General features: G+C 43.6%; 1 protein-coding gene and 1 long non-coding RNA gene across 6 annotated transcripts in view; one reads left to right on the forward strand and one right to left on the reverse strand.

Annotated features, from left to right (window-relative positions):
• The window catches only part of INPP4B (inositol polyphosphate-4-phosphatase type II B), a 1,297,521-nt gene that overhangs the window by 498,465 nt on the left and 776,285 nt on the right, over nt 1–22,771 (reverse strand). For all 4 annotated transcript variants that reach the window (XM_073549778.1, XM_073549777.1, XM_073549779.1 and 1 more), the window contains one exon: nt 7,027–7,106. In XM_073549778.1, coding sequence (XP_073405879.1) covers nt 7,027–7,106 — 80 coding nt within the window. The remainder of the gene's footprint in view (nt 1–7,026; nt 7,107–22,771) is intronic.
• Nucleotides 8,423–22,771, forward strand: part of LOC141052526 (uncharacterized) — a 110,316-nt gene continuing 95,967 nt past the window's right edge. Inside the window, exon 1 of one of the 2 annotated variants that reach the window (XR_012220830.1) lies at nt 8,423–8,531. This is a non-coding gene — a long non-coding RNA (uncharacterized lncRNA). The remainder of the gene's footprint in view (nt 8,532–22,771) is intronic. The other variant, XR_012220829.1, reaches the window with a different exon arrangement.

Below are 22,771 nucleotides of genomic sequence, written 5' to 3' on the forward strand. Positions count from 1 at the left end.
TTTTAAGTGTTCTTGCCTTGATCCACATTTTGCGATGACTACAATTATAGAACTCAATCTCTGGAAAATCACACTCACCCATTCACTTTAGAGCAAAATCTGCCAAATGTGTCAGTGTCAAAATAATGGCACAATCCTAATGCGGGAATAATGTTTTATAGATACTGTATGTTTTATGTACTCTTTATGTTTGAGAATCAAAAGTATCTTAATATCTGCAACCTTTAGGTTCCGTGTATTTAAAATTAAAAGTAGATTTGCTCCATGGGCGGACAAGCCGCATGTGCAGCCTGTGCGACTGCACCGGGGCTCAGAGGCTCCGGGGGAGTCCCTGCAGGGTGGCTAATAATGAGGGCAATCTGGCCTATTTATCCAGCCCCCAGGCTCCGGGGGTCCCCTGGCTAGATTGCTCTCATGTGCGTCGGGCAGGGAGAGATCCCTGCAGCTCCGCTCCTCTGATATTTTCTCTTGTAGGCAGCAATCTGTTCTGCTTTCTGTCCACGCTTCCTCTCACACAGACAGCAGCGCCCCTGGATGACATAATCATTCTGTGGCCGGCTGTGCCAGAGAGAGGAAGGTGATGGTGATGCTGCAGCAGAGCATGCGGAGAGGTGAGAGGTGCTGTGTGTGCATGTATTGTGTGTGTGCGTGCATACCTAGCGCTGTGGGGGAATGTGCAGAGAGGTGAATGGTGCTTTCTGTGTCTGTGTGTGTGTAGGGAGAGGAGAGGGCAATGATGGGGCTGATGGGGAGAAGGCAATGATGCGGTGATGGAGAGGGCAATGATGGTGGGAGGAGAAGGCAATAATGGAGTTGGTGGTGGAAAAGGCAATAATGGGGTGGAGGGAGGAAATGATGGAGGTGGTGGAATGGGCAAGGATGGTGGTGTTGGAAAGGGAAATAATGGGAGTGGTGGGGGAGGAGGAAATGATGGAGGTGGAGGAAAGAGCAATGATGGGGTGGTGGGGGAAAAAGCAATGATGGGGATGGTGGGTAGAATGCAATGATGGTGGTGGTGGAAAGGACAATGATAGTGGTGGAAAGGGCAATAATGGGGGTGGTGGGGAAGGAGGAAATGATGGGGTTGGTGGAATGGGCAATGATATAGGGTGGTGGGCGAGAAAGCAACGATAGTGCTGGTGGAGAAGGCAATGATTGAGGTGGTGAAGAGGGCAATGATGGGGTGGGGGAGAGGACAATAATGGTATGTGGAGGAGGAGGACAATCAGGGGTGTGGGATATTGGGATGGGAGGAAGGGGGACTTATAATGGACTTAGGAACAGGGGGAGGTGGAGGAAGACATTATTATCGCTTATTATGTCTAACACAGTCCCTTAGTATAGTATACTCACTTATTATGTCTAACACAGTCCCTTAGTATATAGTGTACTCACTAACAGCACTCACTGTATAACATCATCCTTAGTTACATAGTTTCCTCTTTTGTTATGTATAACACAGTCCCTTATTACGTACCATCCTCTCTAGTTATACTGTATATATGGTGCTGTCCCTTATTATATAGCTTCCTCTGCTGTTATGTACAGTGCTGTCTCTTACATAGTGTATTCTTGTTAACTTTCTTATTCACAGAACCCTCTTTTATTACATAGTCCCCTCTCTTTTTAGATATAAAATGACTGCTGATGGAGGAGCCGATGACCAGACGACCAGTCCATCAGCTCCTCCATTAAAAAAAAAGAAGCTTTCCCATGCACCAAAAGCAATCATTGCATTATACAGCTAACAAGAAAGGATGGTATGTAATAAAATACAGGTGTCAGACACCGCACTACACTCGCTCACAGAGCCAGTGTGCGTGTCCTGAGTACAGAAACAGTGCTAAAAGATACCTGTGGAGCAGGGCAGCAGAGGTGACAATGCGTGCTTCAAACTATTAGTGTCAGGGTCCAGTCAGCGCCGGAAAGTAAAGAGGCACAGGACCTGCGGACACTGAAGTTAGCAAGCTGGCACAGGACCTATGGTCAGGTGACTGCAAGGGGACGGGGCTTAGCGTCCTGCTTTCAGATATGACAGGACACCATACAACAACTCAGAGTCAGGCAAAACGGAGGTCACCACAGTACGGGCAAACGAGGCACAGGAGGGACAAACAGACGGGTAGTCAGACAAAGCCAAAAGTCATACACAAGAGGGCGACGTGGTACCAAGGGGACGAGCAGCGAGAAGTCGGGTCACAAGCAGAGAGTCATACACGAGAGGTAGCGCAGTACAAGAGGGGCAGGCAGAACTCGTAACAGGGACAGAACCGGCTCAAAACCAAACAAGCAGGCAAGATATCAGGCACAAGGCACACGTACGCACAAGGTCAACTAACTCAGCCGAGGGCAGGAGTATAACTGACACCGGACCTAGGTCCAGTGAGCATTAAATTGCCGCCCTCTGCCAGAGAGAGGCGGAACAATTAACCCCCAGTCTGATCAGGACGGGCCAAAGCGAAACCCTGTCCTGGATCATGACAACAGGGCTCTATATAATCCAATAGGTAAGGGATGGTACTGTACATAACAAGAGAGGACACTGTATAATAAGGGACAGCAATATACATAATAAAGGAGACTATGTAATATATATACATGTATGCATGTTGGCTATATATATATATATATATATATATATATATATATATATATCTTCATCACCATAAATGGAGGGGGGCCCAGACAAATTACTTGCACAGGGACCCCAAGCTGACAGTGTCCAACCCTGATTTGCTCTTATAATTGGTCAGCAATATTATATCTGCTGCTAGAACCCGCCCTCTCCCCAATGATTATCTTATTGAAAGATGCCAGCGCGAGTTTCCTTTGTTAGTTACCTTCCCAGTTTTGAAGGTTTTGTAGTACCTGGTGCCTGGTCTTGTTCAATAGGACGGAACTACAAGACTCTTCACTGATCTACAATACCAGGCACATCCACTACAAAGTCAAGCTTATAGGTGGTAATGCCAAGAATTGGATCCCCACTGATTGGATACTGATAATCTATCCTAAATACTGGATATCATCATCAAACTGGTGAAATCCCCCCTTTTGTCATTACATTTGTATTACAGCTGTATAGCTTTCTCATAAATATTGATGCTATATGCTGCGATATCCACACTGAGCAGTGATGAGGCAGTGACACAGCAAAGTTCAAAACAAAAGCTTCTTTAATGCTTCAGCGTACTCACAAAAATACACAGCACACAATACCCTCCAATTCGCAGCCGGGAACCATATTGTCCAGATTGCAGCCAATAAACACGTCAGTCCACTTCTGGTTTACAGCCAAGCACAAGACAATCTACCTCCGGTTCCCAGCCGGGCACAGGACAGTCTACCTCTGAGACCGGTTGCCATGAGCGACTGCACCACCGGGTATGCTGTGGGTGCCAGGCCTTTTAGCTATGCTTGAATGTGTTGCCTCACACTGGTGGAGCTCTGCAGAGCCTTCTGCTCTGCATGTTTGCCAGACCAAACTAACACTGAACCTAACACTGACACACCCAAAACATTTACTGAAGGCTTTTAACTGGAATCTGTGGCAGTGGGTCACATGGAAAACCTGGGCCGGGAATGAAAGGGACTGCACCACTACCATCTGTAGCCTGTTTCAAAACACAAAAGCCCAGAACAGGTATTCCCAAAATCTACTTTGGATAACTAGCAAGTCCAAGACCTATACTTACTTTTTATTTTTCATTGCAATCACAGCTACGCCTGTCACTGCAATGCACTCTCATGGCCTCAATATGTCTCAATGCGTACCCTGGCCTCAATATGCCTCTGTTCCCTCCTCCTGGGGGAACACACGGCGACCCCTACAGGTAACACTGGTCACTGCCTCAAAATGCTTTCATCATATGCATAAAACTAAAAAAATACAAAGACATATTAAAAAAGGCTAAAAAAGCAACACTAGAAAAAAGGAGAATGATGACATGGGGCAAAGTGACTGAAATTTAAAAAAAAAAACTTAATAAGCAATGCACATAAAATATATTTTTAACCTTTAGGTGTCAGTATTTACATGGATGCAGAACAAGATCTAAGCGATAACAAACACATGGTAAGAGGTCAAATGCGTTAGAAGAGTTTATGAAGTAGTATCAAAATAATGACAACTAAACATGAAATGTCCTTAAAAACCCCACTGCAGAGGTAATACATATGCAGTTGTACTCAAGAGTTTACATACCCCGGCTAAATTTTTTGCTTTGATGGCCTTTCTTCAAAGAATATGAATGATAACACCAAAACTTTTTCTCCACTCATGGTTAGTGGTTGGTCAAGCCATTTATTGTCAAGCTACTGTATTTTCTCTTTTTAAATCAAAATGACAACGCAAAACATCCAAAAAGGCCAAGAAAGCAAAAATTTTGCCAGGGTATGTAAACTTTTGAGCACAACTGTATATATATTTAGTGTGGGTCTGATCACTGTGACCCCAGAGATCCAAAGAATGGTGGTGCACAATTCCCATGTGAGAATGACGCTTTGGTGTGTATACATGACAGTCACTTTATTTTCTTATATTGTGATTAGGCTTTTAGGACTGCCTTCCCAAAGATCAATGGAAATCTGAGTGATCAGGCCACCAACGATCATTCATTCATTGGCAAGCTATCAAGAGTATTTGGTTGGAAAACCCCTTTAAACTCTTTGGAAACGATCAATGTAGGAAAAAAAGATGACACAACGTGATAAAAGGCAAATACAAGAGAAAGCTATAGAATTAATTTCTCTGATGACATCTGTAAAATCTTTTTCCTTGCAATTTCATAAAAATATATGGGCACCAATTCATCGAAATGCATCACGTTAGAAATCTGGTGTAAAAGGCTTTGAAGAGTTGCAAAATTTTCGAATCTCAGAGTTGTGCAAAAATGTTTTGACTTTTGATCTTTTCACTCCAGTTTTGGTCAGCAACGCCAAAATAGGTGAAAACGCAAGAGAAAAAGAGCAAAAAGAATCCCATAAAAAATATATGAAGTTTATTGTAATGATAATAAATTAAAAATTGAGTAAATTCACGTAAAGCAACAAAGTGAACAGATGATTGATTTGCACAGATTTAAGGCACATTAGTCCCAGTAATTTGTAGTAGATGGAGGAAGAGCAAAAAGATAGCGAAAAACATTCAGAAAGTGCAATTGCTCATACAGACATTATTCCTAAGGTCTAGAAAGTGCTAGTCCATAGATCATTTGCAACATATGCATGTCAGGAAGGTATATTCATTAGCTCAATAATAAGGTGTGTACTTCTTTAAGGAAAGCAAAAGCTGCGAGGATAAAGTTAAATTTTGCTATTACCCATTGTATCCTCCTGGGACCATGTACTGTCAGCCAAAATAGGTAAAGCTTGGGCAGGTATTTTGACACCTATACTTGTTTAATTCATGATGAGATGTGGCATACCTTACGCTACAAATCTAACTAGAGCAAGATTTGTGGCAAGGTACACGGAGGCACACTCCACTTTTTAGACATTCCTTTTACTGAATCAGGTGAGTGTCACTCCAACAAGCTCCATAATCAGAACCGATGTGAACAACTCAGGTCTATTATATAGAGGAGATAGCAGCTTATACATACTCTACCCAAGACAAATTCAGAAGAATCTGAACACCATGGATAACGTACAGGAAATCAAAGGAGTATTTAAGTCTCATGGGGAAGCGGGCCCCTGGCTAGTCATGATGATTGCCAGACTAGAGTTAATCGATTAACTTTTCAGATCTTGGCCTTTTATGGGTTAGTGTTGAATCACCCTAGGGTTCGGCTGTTATAATACAACACACCACTATCTTTGCTCTTCACTGGTAGTTGAGGGGCTCTTTTATGGTACTAACACACTTAGCGATGCACCAGCGATCCCGACCAGCGATATGACGCAGTCAGGATCGCTGGTACATCGCTAAGTGGTCGCTAGTGAGCTGCCACACAGGCAGATCTCACCAGCGACATCGCTGGGGACGGGGGTTGCTACTTACCTGTCACACTAGGCGATCCTGCGTCCTCCCGCCCGGCTCCACGCTCGTCGCTCGTCTCTCCACAGGAAGCGCCGCAGGAAGCTGACGACGAGAAACAGTCCTGGACGTTCTCGCACGATCAACGATAATCAGCGGGGGAGCGGGTTGTAGGTAAGTATCAGACATAGCGATATCGCTAGCAATATCGCTATAACGTCACAAGTTATAGCGATATTGCTAGCGATATCGCTTAGTGTGACAGTACCTTTAGTCACGCAATTTTCTTCTTCTGCCCTATTTTCCCTAATCTGTTTCTCTCCTCCTTCTAATCTCATGTTATTGTTTGAATTGTTCATGTGGTTACAGCTCATGAGTGTATTTGTATAAGTAAAGGTTTCCAGTCCAGACAGGAATGTACGACAACAGAGACTAGTTGCTATCCATTGTGTCAGTGTTGTTATGAAATTGTCAACTGGATTTATTATGGACAAGAGCACTGGATACTTTCTGGACTTTCTCACGAACTCTCGATTTTTGGACTAATTTTGACCCAATTGATATGACTACACCATTGATTCATATTTGAAAAACTGAAATATGATCTTTAGGTGGTGGTGATAGTAACCAATGGAAGAATCTTCCAAAGTTGTGCATATCTTGTAACCTTATGTATATTTACATTGCTTGTCTTCTTTTGCTTGTTTATTAAAACCAATAAAAAGAGGATTGAAAGAAAGAAATAACTGACAGATCTGATACATGGTAGCAAAAATGCAGCCAACTAGTTAAAAATCAGCATTATTGAACACGTTTTCAACAGGCATTGGTAATCAGATATGATTTTTAAACCACGATAAGCTTAAATGGTCAGAATTGCCCATTTAGGATAACTTTCAGCAACTTTTATGGGCAGCGTAGGCTGACTTCTTACAAAAGAAACACAATTTAGCAACAAATTACAGCATAAGAGGAAGATATCACGTCTATTGTACCATCATGCTTTAAATGCATCTGTAAAGAAAGTCAAAGAGGAAAAAAAAACCTACTTGAGATTGAGAGACAATGGCTGCTCCTTTGCTTTGACCAGATCTTTTACTTTAAATGTGCTGCAGCCCAGGAAACTCTTCTAGAGATGAAAAAGGAGAAAGAAATCTTTGATTAGCTCTAGAATGACATTATCGTTTTTTATTACCAGACGAGGGTACACTACAAAGGTGACCCACTTCACCATGGATGAAATGAGAAAAGCTGTTGATTCAAATCTTCATTTTATAATCACATTTTCTAATGATATTAATACTGTAAATCTTATACTGAAAGTATATGGACTGAGTTAATCATGTCAACTAGACTCTCGGATATGAACTATCATAGTAGAAAAAGACAGCAGGATGGCACTCACCGTTCTCTTGAAATGATTCACTTTATTTCATGTTAATAAAGCACAGACAATGGCACGGGAAAAATGCAAAAAGACGGACGACAGCCGTTTCGTGCACAATGCACTTCAACAGGTCCCAGGTTTCGTGTCAAAATCATGTTTGTCCCGGATAAATTTGTCTTTTTTTCTTTGCTTGATCTCCGTCTGTAAAACCACCAGTTTGCTATCCAATTTGTTAACCATTGCTGTTCTGTGAGTCTTGTTTTTAACTCTTCTTTTGTTTTATTAAGATCCATTTTCACTTGCTCATAATTAAGCACATTCTGTTGTAAAACCAAATTCAAAAGATCCTGCGAACATTTTAGCAGGATTTTATTCCATTCCTCAGAAAATCTTGCATTATCCCGGAACTGTGCCATCGGTTTGAACACTCTTAACCCACGAAGTACTCTGCCACAGTCCTTGTATGATTGCAAAGAGTTATTTGTCCAAAAAAGGTTTATTTCTCTTTCTGCCGCTTCTTGCAGTTTAAATTCCAGTGTCTTGGTGCTGTATGATAAAATGCTATCTGACTTCTCACAATCTGTGAAATAGGTTTTTTCTACATTGGGAAAACTATCCGACCCCTCTGTGTAAGATTCAGGGAACATTTCATTTCTATCAGCAGAGGAAAGGGCGTCCCTAGACTTATAGAACACATGAGGAAGGTACATGGGGGGAATGCGGAAGCATTACGGTTTACTGGCATTGAAAGGATGTGTGCACCGCAGTATGGAGGGAGTCATAAAAAATATCTTTTACAAATAGAGGCTAAATGGATCCTCCGTACAAAAGCCACAGGTCCTTTGGGTCTAAATGAAAAAGTGTATATGTCCGTATTTCTCTGAAGCGGTTATGATTGCTAGTTTTATTTCATATGGTGTATGTAAATTATGCTTGTTTTTATTTTTATTTTTTTATTTCGGGGTTTTTTTAAGACACGTTCAGGTAAAGGGTGGAGTTTCTTTTGTTCACACATGTGGTATAAATTAGTGTTTCCTTGAGCCTGAGCATGGGACCTATTGAAGTGCATTGTGCATGAAACGGCTGTCGTCCATCTTTTTGCATTTCTCCCGTGCCATTGCCTATGCTTTATTAACATGAAATAAAGTGAATCATTTCAAGAGAACGGTGAGTGCCATCCTGCTGTCTTTTTCTACTATGATAGTTCATGTTTTTTCTTCACATGGATAGAGCATCTGTTCAGCAAGGGTTACAGGTGTCACACTGACAGCGGTTATAAGTGACTTTGCGGGTATTTCTTCCTCAGGGACAGTGCCGGATGTTTCTTTTTTCTTTGACTGACTCTCGGATATATTTTTTATTCCTCCATGCTTGGCAACAGATCTTGTAAGATTCAAATGACAATTGTGGACCTTCAAGGCATTCAGCTATTTTATGCTGGCCAAGCATGGTGGAGAAAGTCGGGCAGAAAAATTTACACTATATCTTGCTCCTGACCAGAGGGATAACATTCAACATTCAAAAGTTATTTTGTGAAGCTCAAATTTAATCTCACTTCTTTTTGCCCACAAGTTAACAATTTAGTTTTGCCCAAGATTTGCTGCGTTAAAAGGGTTTTCTGATGCTTCTATATATATGGCCTATCCTTACGATAGGACATCAATACCAGATCAGTGGGGCATTGACACTTGGCACCTCTGTAGATCAGCTGTTCCTGATGCCGGCGACATGTGCCTAGTTGTGGAGCACAACAGCACAGCTTCGTCACTGTATTGAGGTCGCAGACGGGTATTGCACGTCTGCCAGTATTTGAAAGAATGGGGTGGTCCTGCAGTATCCCAGCTGAGGCCACTATACAGTTAATGGAGCTGGCTATTCTGCACATCCGGCTATCCCCAACACAGGAAAAAGCTGATCAGCAGGAGTACTGGGTGTCGCACTCCCATCAATCTGGTACTGATAACCTATCCTAGGGATAGACCATTGACATAAAAGTACCGGACCACCCCTTTAAGTGGTATTGTTTGCTAAAATTTAAAACACTTGGAATCTCTTTTGTTAAAAGGGTTTATGAATTGCACATTGTAGCTATTTACTAGAGGATTTCCTGATACATACCTCAGACAGAAGCCTTCAACAGCCTTAAAGCGATATATGTCATTTTAGGTTTCCATGTTTACAACAAGGAAACGCACACCGCACATTTTTACAGAATGTCTCTGTACAGACTGCACTATTGTATGCAGCTAGAAGATAAACTGAAATTTAGCAGTCTGTCAGGGGATAAATGTGCACTCTTTTTGCCTACACTGGGTAAATGGAGGCCTATTGATTTCTTTGACTAATAGCCGGAAGCGTTTCTGGACATTGCATTCACAGTATGAAATCAGATTCATTCCTGCTGAGCCATATGTGTATGATAACTGATCCGCTGTGGAATGCCCATTTATCTGATAAATAGTGGCCCTAGATCACACAGTAGCGGGTGGCCATTGCTGACAGTACAAGGATATGTCTGCCCTGAAACTGGGGAGGCTGAGTGCCAGGGCCAGGTTTCCACCAGGCAGACCAGGCAGATGCCTGGGGCCCCCACCTACAAAGGGGTCCCCCTGCATCTGCAGTCCATTTATGAAGTGCCCAGAGGGTGTGCAGCAGTGAATAATGCTGTGCATTGCTCTGAAGTCTTAGAGTGTCTTTCGCAAAGCCCCTTGAGCCCCTTGTCTCTTTCTCCCTGCAGTTAGGTTAAAAGTTGAGAGTGAGGGGGAGGGGCCAATTACAGCACAGTGACAGCCAGGAAGATACCTGAAGCTCTGTATGTCTCCTCCTGAGTCCTAATCATAGCTGCTACTTGCACTGTCCTGAGAATGGATATGCCTAAGTGAAGCCACAGAACCTGGTAAGAGCAGCAATAACAGGTCGGAGCGCAGTGATTTTCTCACTGTGGTCCCAGAGCTCTGTGCTGATCGCTGCAGGATCAAGATCCACAGCCACATAAAGCAGCGATCAGCATCAGCTCTGACCACAGTCACTAATCACTGCTTGCAATGTGACAGGGCGACCTCCTGTCACTACTGTCTGGATGACACAAGACAGGGATATTGTCTGCTGAATCAGGGGATTTATGATATAGAAATAAATGAATTCCCATGTGAAATAATAAGGGTAAACCATACACATATACAGTACAGGTGTGCATAGGAAACAGCATTTTTGGTGCATTTTTTTTTTTGCAGCCAAAGCCGGCTCTCTTGGCAGTAAAAACACTGCTTTCAAAACACCCATTTTTTAGGGTATGTGCAGACGATCGGGAAATGGCAGCACTTTGGATGCAGTGGACATGTGCCCCGTCTAAAGTGCTGCCATCTGTTGAACGCAGGTGATTCCGCGTGTGGTCACTGATCCGTGCGGAATCACTGCGTCCAATACATTGTATGGGTGAGATTTCTCTTGCGGAGACTCGCATCTATGCAAGATAAATTGATTGACATGCTGCGGTCTGGATAGTCGCGCTTCATGTCCGTCTCTGCGGGTAAAGTGTGGGGTATGTGGACACATAGTGGACATGGAATTTCTAGAAATCCCATCCACTGTGCTGTAACATCTGGTCGCTGCGGGTTGGACGCTGTGGATGTACGCAGCATCTAGAGTTTACTGATTGTGGACACATACCCTTAGAGCTTTTGCTGTTTTTTTTGTATAGCATTCATTTTGTCTACAGTACATGTTTAATAAACTTTGTTTTATGAACCAAAAACAGGGAAAAACGACGTTGCGACATTTGCGGCTTTTCTAAAACTTTTTCAATGCTTTCTACGGGTGAAAAAATTGCTGAAATAAGTGACGCTGCAGATTTAAAGAACGCTGCAGGTGTGAAATTCAGTCAGGAGAAAATAAAAGGGTGTGCAGGAGATTCCTGAAAATCTCAGTCTTTGCTTGTGCTATAAAATGCTGTAAACTTCTTATTTGCAGAAGAAAAAGCTGCAAAGATTCTGCATATGAACGTGGCCTAAAGCTGCTTTTTAAAGTGCCAGCAAAACATATGAGATTTCTGAAATCTCCTGCATGCGCTTGTTTTTTTCTGACTGAATATCAGAACTGTAGCGCTTTTTAAATCTGCAGCGGGTCACTTCTTTCAGTGTGTTTTCACCCGTAGAAAGCAATGAAAGAATAAAAAAAAAAAGCTGCAGATATTGCGACGGCATTTTTCACTGCAATTTTTTAAGTGGTTTTGGTGAATTAAACTATTAAGTGTCGTTCACACGTTTAGTATTTGGTCAGGATTTCACATCAGGATTTGTGATGCAGAAACAGCAGTGGAACAATCAGAGGAAAAGTATAGTAGAAACACGGCACAACTTCTGGATTTCTCACCCTCCTGGTTTTGACTTGCACATACTGATGTGAAATACTGACCGAATACTCAACGTGTGAAGGTGGCCTTAAACATACTGTAGACAAAGCAAATATCCTCACTTTAAAAAAAGCTGAAAAAAGTGTAAAGAACACCAGAAACAAGCTAAAAAACAGGTGTTTTGAACGCAACATTTTTACTGCCAATAGAACAGGTTTTGGCTTCTGAAAAAAATGCATGTGAACATAGCCATAGAGTTTCAGAGTAAGACTATCTGTGGTGTTACATAGGACTGCAGGTGACATCTACTATATTATCTGTTCTCAGAGAGTTATCACTGCTCTCTCTGGTGTTACGTAGGATGAGGCCACAGTCATATGACAGGTCATGTGAGCCGGGGAGGGCTTCTGTTCTGTAGTGTGCTGTGCATAGCGGAAATTATATGGCGATCGGTATACAGCCCCTTCTGAAATGATAGGTGGGCGTGGTGGCTGATTCGCAGTGCGGGAAAACTACAATCCCGGCCGGGATAGCGGGTGGGAGTGTCAAAATCGGGACTGTCCCGCTGGATCCAGGACAGTTGGGAGCTCTGCTGTGTTATCTGCAGTGTTAAAAAAAAAATTAAAGGGAATCTGTCACCTACTTTTGGCGGGCTATTTAAATGAGGTCGGTCCGGTCCGATGGGCGGTGTTTCCGATCTTTGCCGCTTTCCCATCCTTGGCAGCCGTCCGCAGTTTTTTCATGAATAAGAGTCGGTGTCCGCCATTTTTCGCGTGTGCGCTAAGCATTCTTGGCTCGCGCATGCGCAGTATGCTTTGCCCAACTGCGGGCAAAGCCGAAAAGCCTAACTGCTCATGCGCCGGTTAACTAGGCCCCGGAACACAGCAAATACTTCTGGGGCTTAATTATCCTTTAAGAGTGGGTTGGGGGACAACTCTGTTTTGGGGTTTTGGCCCCCCAATCTTTTCTGACCCTAGCAATGCTCCTGTGTAATTCTAATAGTGGCAGACCCGTTGGCTGATATAAGGCCCCTGAATATGGGGGCCACAGTGCCAGCACTGGCTCCAGGCCCCTCTGCCACCTGTATCTGCATCCTGCTCATGTATTGTAACCTAAATGTGTGATTTTACAATGTTAACATTTGGGGCCCCACTTTAAACTTTTGCCTAGGGCACCACTTTGTCTAAAACCGGCCCTGCTGAATGCGCACACAGCATCAGTGTGTCCATACTCTCATCCCCTTTTCTTTTCAGTATCGGCGGCCCGTAACTGTACGATCTTGTAGGCAGTGAGCTTCCGCTGCAGACAGGAGAGGGGGATCAGAGCACACTTGCAATGACGGTTTGTGTGCTCTCAGCTCCTGCACTGTAGTGCAGGACAAAAGTTAGATGTATTCAACAATATTACTGAGCTGATTCCTGAGTGTATTGCAGATCTTTGCAGCTGCTCTCTTCATGCTGACACACTGGGCTCCAGAATAGGGCCATCACTTTATTATTATTTTCACGGCTATTTTAGAATCTCTCAATAACAGGTGACTAGTCGGGCACACTTTACTATGCGAGCACTTTTTTGGTAACTGCATCCTTTCTGATTTCATTAGATTGCAAGTTGGGATGAGCGAGTATACTTGTTGGTCAGGTTTTCCAGAGCATGCTCGGGTGTCCTCCGAGTATTTTGGCATGCTCGGAGATTTAGTTTTCGTCGTCTCAGCTGCATGATTTGCGGCTGCTGGACAGGCTGAATACATGTGAGGAATGCCTGTTTATTAGGGAATTCCCACATGTATTCAGGCTGTCTAGCAGCTGCAAATCATGTAGCTGTGTCGACAAACGCTAAATCTCAGAGCACGCTCGGAGGACACCCGAGCATGCTCGGGAAAACCCAAGCAAAGAGTATACTCGCTCATCACTAATTGTAAGCTTCTGCGCCTTGACCGCTATTTTTCCTGCTTTATAGACATGTATGCCTGATTCTTATGGTAATATAAAATAATGTTCCATAACCAGCACACAATTTATTGCGACCTGAGCATGTTGTGCCATTACTAAAGCTGAAGCTACTATAAACTGCAGACATAAATGACTTGCTGTCATGCCAAAGATATATATCTGAAGATCATATCGGAGGAATTTGTGAGCTCACACCAACAGTGAATTCCTTTTCATTGGAATACGGCTTACACCTCATTCAGGTATTAAAAACTGATTTTCACTAACAGAAATTTCTGCAACAAGTCTGCCACATGTAAAGCAATATACCATATTATTTGGACTATAATGCGCACTTTTTCTTTCCAAAATGTGGAGACCAATTGGGGTTGCGTCTTATAGTCCGGATGTACCTGCTCTGACTGTGGTGGAGAGGCAGTGGCAGAGTCGGCGGCTGTGGCTAACTCCTGTGCCCGCTGATAAAGAGAATGAATATTCACTGCATTCCACACCCATGGGCAAGTAAAGCAGTGAATATTTAATTCTCTTTAATAGTGAGCACAGTGTTAGCCGCAGCCGCCGGCATTTTGCAGCTGCCGGGCTTTCGCGTATGCCCGCTACTTAAGGGAATGAATATTCACTGCTCTCTATTCCCATAGGCATGGAATGTAGTAAATATTCATTTAATTTAGTTGCGGCACACATGAAAGCCTGGCAGCTGCAGGAAGCCGGCGGCTGCGGCTAACACTGTGCCCGCTACTAAAAACAATGAATACTCACTGCTCCACGAAATAGTCCCAGCGTGGAGATCAGTGAGTATTCCGGCAACTGTCCTCGGCTTATAAGCAGCACATGATGTCCTTGCCATATGCTGCTCACAAGCATAAAGTAGCTGCTGTCATGGGAACAGGAACCTGTGAGGGAGAGCAGGAAGTCAAGTAGTATAGTTTATGTTTTTTTATGTTTTTCTGCTGGGGCCATACATACCAGGATGGGGGAAGGGGGCCAATCACACCAGAATAAGAGATTGGGGCCCTGCATACCAGGATAAGGATCAGGCCATGCATACCAGGATGGAGATGGAGTCCCTGCATACCAGGAAAAGGATGAGGGGGTCGTGCATGCTCCTGGAAGAGGCCAGGAGCCATTTGGTGAGCTGCATTTCTTGCTACATGTTCACAGATTTACCAGTGGAAAAGCCAAACTTCACATGCCACAAATGCAAGCTTGTGTCCCTGTTGGAGGAAAAGTTGCAAAATCTCGAAGAGAGGTTAGCTACGTTGAAGATCATTAAGGAAGGTGAAGAGTTCTTGGACAGAGCAGAATTATCTCTTCATGTTACAGAAAGAGAAGAAATTCGAAGTGCACCTGAAGAAACAGAGGAATGGAGACATGTGACCCAGAGAAGCAGGAGGATCAGGAGGCAGTCAGCACCCATACTGCTCAGAAACCAGTACCAGGCTCTCACGCAGGAAAACAATGAAGAAATACATCAGGAAAAGACTTTGCCAACAAGCAGCAACCTTGTACGCCCTCAGAGTCCTCCTGGATGGAGAAAGAAAAATGTTGTGAAGAAGAAACGGAGAGTGGTGGTCATGGGGGATTCCCTGTTGAGAGGAACAGAGGCCGCTATCTGCAGACCGGATATAACTTCAAGAGAAATGTGCTGTCTTCCAGGTGCAAAAATTAAAGATGTGTCTGACAGGATATCAGGACTCTTCAGACCTACAGATGACTACCCATTCCTGCTACTACATGTGGGGACAAATGACACCGCAAGAAACGACCTGGAAACCATCTGCAGAGACTTTGAAGACTTAGGCAAGAAAGTGAAAGAACTGGGAGCGCAGGTGGTCTTCTCTTCCATCCTCCCAGTGGATGGCCATGGAACAAGGAGGTGGAATAAGATTCTGCAGGTGAACAACTGGCTACGTCGATGGTGCCGTCAGCAACGATTTGGATTTCTGGATCACGGAGTGAACTACTTATACGATGGACTACTTGCTAGAGATGGGGTGCACCTTACGAAGACTGGAAAGCATGTATTTGGAAGTCGCCTTGCTACACTTGTAAGGAGAGCTTTAAACTAGAACAACATGGGAAGGGAAGCAAAAGACCAGAAAAAGCCATACACCTGACAAATGCTATTGAGAACTCTGCTATTAGAAGTGGAAAGGAAGAACAAAGACGAAAGAATCTAATTAATAAAAATATTGGAGAAAGTGAAACCAATCACAAACTAAAATGTTTCTATACTAATGCACAAAGCATGGGCAACAAACAAGGAGAATTGGAACTACTAACACAGGAAAAGAAATATGATGTCATTGGAATCACTGAAACTTGGTGGGACAATACACATGATTGGAATACAAGACTAGAAGGATACAACTTATTTGCAAGAAACAGACTTGATAAACGAGGAGGGGGTGTCGCATTGTATGTTAGAAACGCGTATATCTGCACAGAGATTGAAGCTTCAGAGACTGGGAGTTCTGTGGAAACTGTTTGGGTAAGAATACAAGGACAGAACAATGGAAAGGACACCATTGTAGGCATTTACTACAGGCCGCCTGTGCAACCTGAAGCTATGGATGAACTCTTTATGCATCAAATGGCCAAGTTCTCCAAAAAATATGACATAGTTGTCATGGGAGATTTCAACTATCCAGACATTTGTTGGGAATCTCTCTCAGGCAAAACTAACAGGTCAAGGAAATTCTTATCCTCTCTTGCTGACAACTTTATCTTCCAAAAGGTAAGGGAGAAAACAAGGGGAACTGCTACTTTGGATCTAATCCTTATAAACAGGGAGGAAATGGTTGAGGAGGTAAAAGTGGCTGGGACCCTAGGAGGTAGCGACCATGCTATTTTAGAATTTTGGATAACTAGAGGCGGAAGACCTGTGAAGACTCAGACGTCAAGGTTAGATTTCAGAAAGGCAGATTTTAAGGGATTCAGAAAGAGAATTGGAGGGATCCAATGGCTGGATATCCTTAAAGACAAAAATGTCCAGGAAGGATGGGAAATCTTGAAAAATGAAATTCTCAAAGCACAGTTGTTAACAATTCCGAAAAGAGGGAAGAATAGGAAGCAGTTAAGGAAACCAGGATGGATGAACACAGAACTTAAGCACATGCTAAAAAGGAAGAAAAAAATGTTTATAAAATGGAAAGAGGGAGGCATATCTAAAGAAGAATATAATGCTGTCTGCAGAACCTGCAGGGCACAAATCAGATTAGCTAAAGCTGAAAATGAATTGAGGCTTGCAAGAGATGTCAAAAGCAATAATAAAGGATTTTGGGGATATGTCAAAAGTAAAAGAAAAGTCAAAGATGCCATAGGATTTTTACAGGATGAAAATGATGAAATGGTAAGACAGGATGTTGAGAAGGCTGAACTTTTAAATTCCTATTTTGCATCTGTTTTCTCTCAGAAAGGAAATGTAACATCAACTGTTATTCACTGTCCTATTAAGGGAATAGAAGAATCCAGGATATCTATAAACAGAAAGATAGTGAGGAAACACTTAGCTAGCCTAAATGAATTCAAGTCTCCAGGTCCAGATGAATTACACCCCAGAGTACTGAAGGAGATAGCAGAAGAAATTTTTGAACCCCTCTCTATAATCTTTGAAAATTCTTGGAGAACAGGAGAAGTGCCAGAAGACTGGAGAAGAGCAAATGTTGTTCCTATCTTCAAAAAGGGGAAGAAGGTGGACCCAGGTAACTATAGGCCGGTGAGTCTGACTTCTATACCAGGAAAGATCTTTGAACAAATTATTAAACAACATGTATGTCAATACCTGGATAAGAATGAAGTGATTAAACAGAGTCAGCATGGGTTTGTAACTAATAAGTCATGTCAGACTAACTTAATTTCCTTCTATGACGGTATCACTGATTGGGTGGATCAAGGAAATGCTGTAGATATAGTATATCTTGACTTCAGCAAAGCATTTGACAAAGTCTCTCATACAATCCTTATTGAAAAAATGATTAAGTATGGAATGGACAAGGCAACTGTTAGGTGGATTCATAACTGGCTTAGTGATCGGACCCAAAGAGTGGTCGTAAATGGCTGCACATCCAGTTGGAAGAATGTCTCAAGTGGGGTACCACAGGGCTCTGTCCTGGGCCCTGTATTGTTCAACATCTTTATCAACGATTTAGATGAAGGAATTGAGGGTAAACTGATTAAATTTGCTGATGACACAAAGCTAGGAGGGATAGCTAATACTAGAGAAGAGAGAGAGAGGATTCAAAAAGATTTAAATAAACTGGAGAAGTGGGCAGCAACTAACAGAATGGTTTTTAACAGGGAGAAATGCAAAGTACTACATCTGGGCAATAAAAATGGAAAAAGCATATATAGAATGGGAGGAATAGGGCTAAGTGACAGCACATGTGAAAAAGACTTGGGTATACTAATAGATCACAGACTGAATATGAGTCAACAGTGTGATGCAGCAGCAAAAAAGGCAAATGCAATTCTAGGATGTATTAACAGAAGCATACAGTCTAGATCACGTGAAGTCATTATTTCCCTCTACTCCTCTTTGGTCAGACCTCATCTGGAATATTGTGTCCAGTTTTGGGCACCACATTTTAAAAAAGACATCAACAAACTGGAGCAAGTTCAGAAAAGAGCGACCAGAATGGTGACCGGTCTGCAAACCCTGTCTTATGAGGAAAGGTTGCAGGATTTGGGAATGTTTAGTTTGCAAAAGAGAAGACTGAGAGGAGACTTAATAGCTGTCTACAAATATCTAAAGGGCTGTCACATTGTAGAAGGATCAACTTTATTCTCATTTGCACAAGGAAAGACTAGAAGCAATGGGATGAAACTGAATGGGAGGAGACACAGATTAGATATTAGAAAAAACTTTTTGACAGTTAGAGTGATCAATGAGTGGAATAGGCTGCCACGAGAAGTGGTGAGTTCTCCTTCAATGGAAGTCTTCAAACAGAGGCTGGACAGACATCTGACTGGGATGATTTAGCGAATCCTGCTTTGAGCAGGGGGTTGGACCAGATGGCCAAGGAGGTCCCTTCCAACTCTACGATTCTATGATTCTATGATTCTATGATTCATGCCAGGATGGGAATGGAGACCAATCATACCAGGATAAGGATGGGGCCATGCTTACCAGGACGGAGATGGGGGCTCTGCATACTAAGATAGGGATGGGGTCACTGCATACCAGGATAAGGATGGGGCCATGCATACCAGGATGGTGATTGGGTCCCTGTATATCAGGATAGGGATGAGACGGCCATGCATACCAGGATGGGAGACAATCATACCAGGATCTGGATGGGGAAATGCATACTAGGATAGGGATGAGGGGGCTATTCACACCAGGACGAGGAGGCCATGCATACCAGGATAGGGATGAGAGGGTCATGTATACCAGGATAGGGATGAGGGGGTCATACATACCAGGATAGGGATGAGGAGACCATATATACCAGGGTTAGGGGATATTAAGTAAAGAATTGACCACATTTTTTGCTTCAATTTTTTTTTCTAATTTTCTCCTCTAAAACCTAGGTGCATTTTATGGTCCGGTGCGTCTTATAGTATGAAAAATATGGTACCTAGGTTAAGTATACATGCAGTGAAAACACAGAGATTTCACCTATGGATTTGTGTAGGTAGAATCTGCAGGGGTTTACAGTAGTATACATGTAAATAAGAAACAACAAATCTCACACACATGCTGCATATTAACAGTGTAAAATTCCATTTAATTGTGGATTTCACCCCTTTCATTGCAGCATGATGAAATCTATAGTGAGTCCATAGCTAAATTTGAAAAATTTCATAAGAATGCCAAACGACACTAAAAGTAAGCAAAAATCTTGGTTTCCACATGAGTTTTTCTTGCAATTTATTATTGCAATTGTTAGATACTGAACAATTAATCTAATGAGCATTCAACCTGTGCTATTGTAGAAGCACACTCGGTGCCTTGGGGTGATCCTCGACTCTGCGCTCTCTTTCAAACCACATATCCAAGCCCTCGCCTCCTCCTGCCGCCTCAAACTCAAAAATATCTCCCGGATCCGCTCATTCCTCAACCACGAAACCACAAAAACACATATCTCCCGCCTCGACTACTGCAACCTCCTCCTCTCTGGCCTCCCCTCTAGCTCTCTGGCACCACTCCAGTCCATCCTACACTCTGCAGCCCGACTAATCCACCTGTCTCCCCGCTACTCCCCAGCCTCCCCCCTATGCCAGGCCCTTCACTGGCTTCCTATTGCCCAGAGGCTCCAATTCAAAACCCTAACCATGACATACAAAGCCATCCACAACCTGTCTCCTCCATACATCCGTGACATGGTCTCCAGGTACCTACCCGCACTCAACCTTCGATCATCTCAAGATCTCCTTCTCTACTCTCCCCTTATCTCTTCTTCCCACAACCACATACAAGACTTCTCCCGTGCTTCCCCCATACTCTGGAATAGAGTTGAGCGAAACGGGTCGAAAAAATTCAAAAGTCGCCGACTTTTGGCAAAGTCGGGTTTCATGAAACGAAACCCGACCCTAGGATGAGGTCAGCCACGAGGTCGGCGACTTACGCGCCAAAGTCGCGTTTCAAAAGTATGTTTTGCGCTCTTTTTCAGCCAATCAGGATCCACGGACACTGTGGGCAACGTGATGACATAGGCACGGGTCACCACCATCTTTCAGAAGGGCATGCAAGTGATTGGCTTGCTTTGGTGGGCGTCACAGGGGGTATAAAAGGGCGTGCACGCCGACCGCCATCTTACTTCTGCCGATCTTAGTATAGGGAGAGGTTGCTGCTGATTCTGTAGGGAGAGCGTTAGGCAGGGAAGAAGACAAAAAAACTGCTTCTGCTGCTAGCGATTTGGCCTGCACAACACACCAGTCACTGTGTGTGCAGTGCAAGGGGAGGCTATATAGTGGTGTATCAGTGGTGTTGGTTGTTGGGCTGCCTTCTAAGGCTTCCTGACAGGCTGGCATTGCTGTTTACCCACTGCTCCGCAAACTGCTTTTTTAAAAGCAATCCAATCTCCCTTATCCTCTAGTCACTTTTGTCACAGCTGTGCCATCGAGCCTGTCACATAGCGCTCAGATATCAGTGGGCCTCACACAATCCAAAAGTGTCCACTGTCCACAAGTGTGTGCAGAAATTCAAAATCTCCCTTATCCTCTAGTCACTTTTGTCACAGCTGTGCCATCGAGCCTGTCACATAGCGCTCAGATGTCGGTGGGCCTCACACAATCCAAAAGTGTCCACTGTCCACAAGTGTGTGCAGAAATTCAAAATCTCCCTTATCCTCTAGTCACTTTTGTCACAGCTGTGCCATCGAGCCTGTCACATAGCGCTCAGATATCAGTGGGCCTCACACAATCCAAAAGTGTTCACTGTCCACAAGTGTGTGCAGAAATTCAAAATCTCCCTTATCCTCTAGTCACTTTTGTCACAGCTGTGCCATCGAGCCTGTCACATAGCGCTCAGATATCAGTGGGCCTCACACAATCCAAAAAGTGTCCAGTGTACAAAAGTGTGTGCAGAGAGTCAAAATCTCCCTTATCCTCTAGTCACTTTTGTCACAGCTGTGCCATCGAGCCTGTCACGTAGCGCTCAGATATCAGTGGGCCTCACACAATCCAAAAGTGTCCACTGTCCACAAGTGTGTGCAGAAATTCAAAATCTCCCTTATCCTCTAGTCACTTTTGTCACAGCTGTGCCATCGAGCCTGTCACATAGCGCTCAGATATCAGTGGTCCTCACACAATCCAAAAGTGTCCAGTGTCCAAAAGTGTGTGCAGAGATTCAAAATCTCCCTTATCCTCTAGTCACTTTTGTCACAGCTGTGCCATCGAGCCTGTCACATAGCGCTCAGATATCAGTGGGCCTCACACAATCCAAAAGTGTCCACTGTCCACAAGTGTGTGCAGAAATTCAAAATCTCCCTTATCCTCTAGTCACTTTTGTCACAGCTGTGCCATCGAGCCTGTCACATAGCGCTCAGATATTCATTGGGCCTCAAACAATCCAAAAGTGTCCAGTGTCCAAAAGTGTGTGCAGAGATTCAAAATCTCCCTTATCCTCTAGTCACTTTTGTCACAGCTGTGCCATCGAGCCTGTCACATAGCGCTCAGATATCAGTGGGCCTCACACAATCCAAAAGTGTCCACTGTCCACAAGTGTGTGCAGAAATTCAAAATCTCCCTTATCCTCTAGTCACTTTTGTCACAGCTGTGCCATCGAGCCTGTCACATAGCGCTCAGATATCAGTGGGCCTCACACAATCCAAAAGTGTCCACTGTCCACAAGTGTGTGCAGAAATTCAAAATCTCCCTTATCCTCTAGTCACTTTTGTCACAGCTGTGCCATCGAGCCTGTCACATAGCGCTCAGATATTCATTGGGCCTCACACAATCCAAAAGTGTCCAGTGTCCAAAAGTGTGTGCAGAGATTCAAAATCTCCCTTATCCTCTAGTCACTTTTGTCACAGCTGTGCCATCGAGCCTGTCACATAGCGCTCAGATATTCATTGGGCCTCACACAATCCAAAAGTGTCCAGTGTCCAAAAGTGTGTGCAGAGATTCAAAATCTCCCTTATCCTCTAGTCACTTTTGTCACAGCTGTGCCATCGAGCCTGTCACATAGCGCTCAGATATCAGTGGGCCTCACACAATCCAAAAGTGTCCAGTGTCCAAAAGTGTGTGCAGAAATTCAAAATCTCCCCTGTCCTATAGACACCTTGTACCTTGTTTTACATTACTATATAGTTTGTTGGATTTTGTCTACATTTCTACCAAAAATGAGGAAGGCTGGTGGAAGAGGCCGTGGAATTGGGCGGGGGTTGGCAGCTGGTAATGATGGTGTTGGTGGTGGATCTGATGTTAGTGGCAAGAGCAAAATAGGATCGAATGCAGGAGGTGCTGACCCTGCGTCATCGTCTGGCTACATAAGGCCTCGAACGCTTAGTTTTCTAGGAGTTGGCAAACCGCTTTTAAAGCCAGAGCATCAGGAAAAAGTTTTGTCTTACATTGCTGACTCAGCCTCCAGCTCTATCGCCTCCTCTTCTTCAGTTGTAAAAAGTAAAAGCACTGAGTCGTCATTGGAGGCTCATGTTCAT

The sequence above is a fragment of the Dendrobates tinctorius genome, unplaced genomic scaffold (assembly GCF_039654945.1).
Source record: "Dendrobates tinctorius isolate UK_male_01 unplaced genomic scaffold, ASM3965494v1 ptg000161l, whole genome shotgun sequence".
Lineage (NCBI taxonomy): Eukaryota > Metazoa > Chordata > Amphibia > Anura > Dendrobatidae > Dendrobates > Dendrobates tinctorius.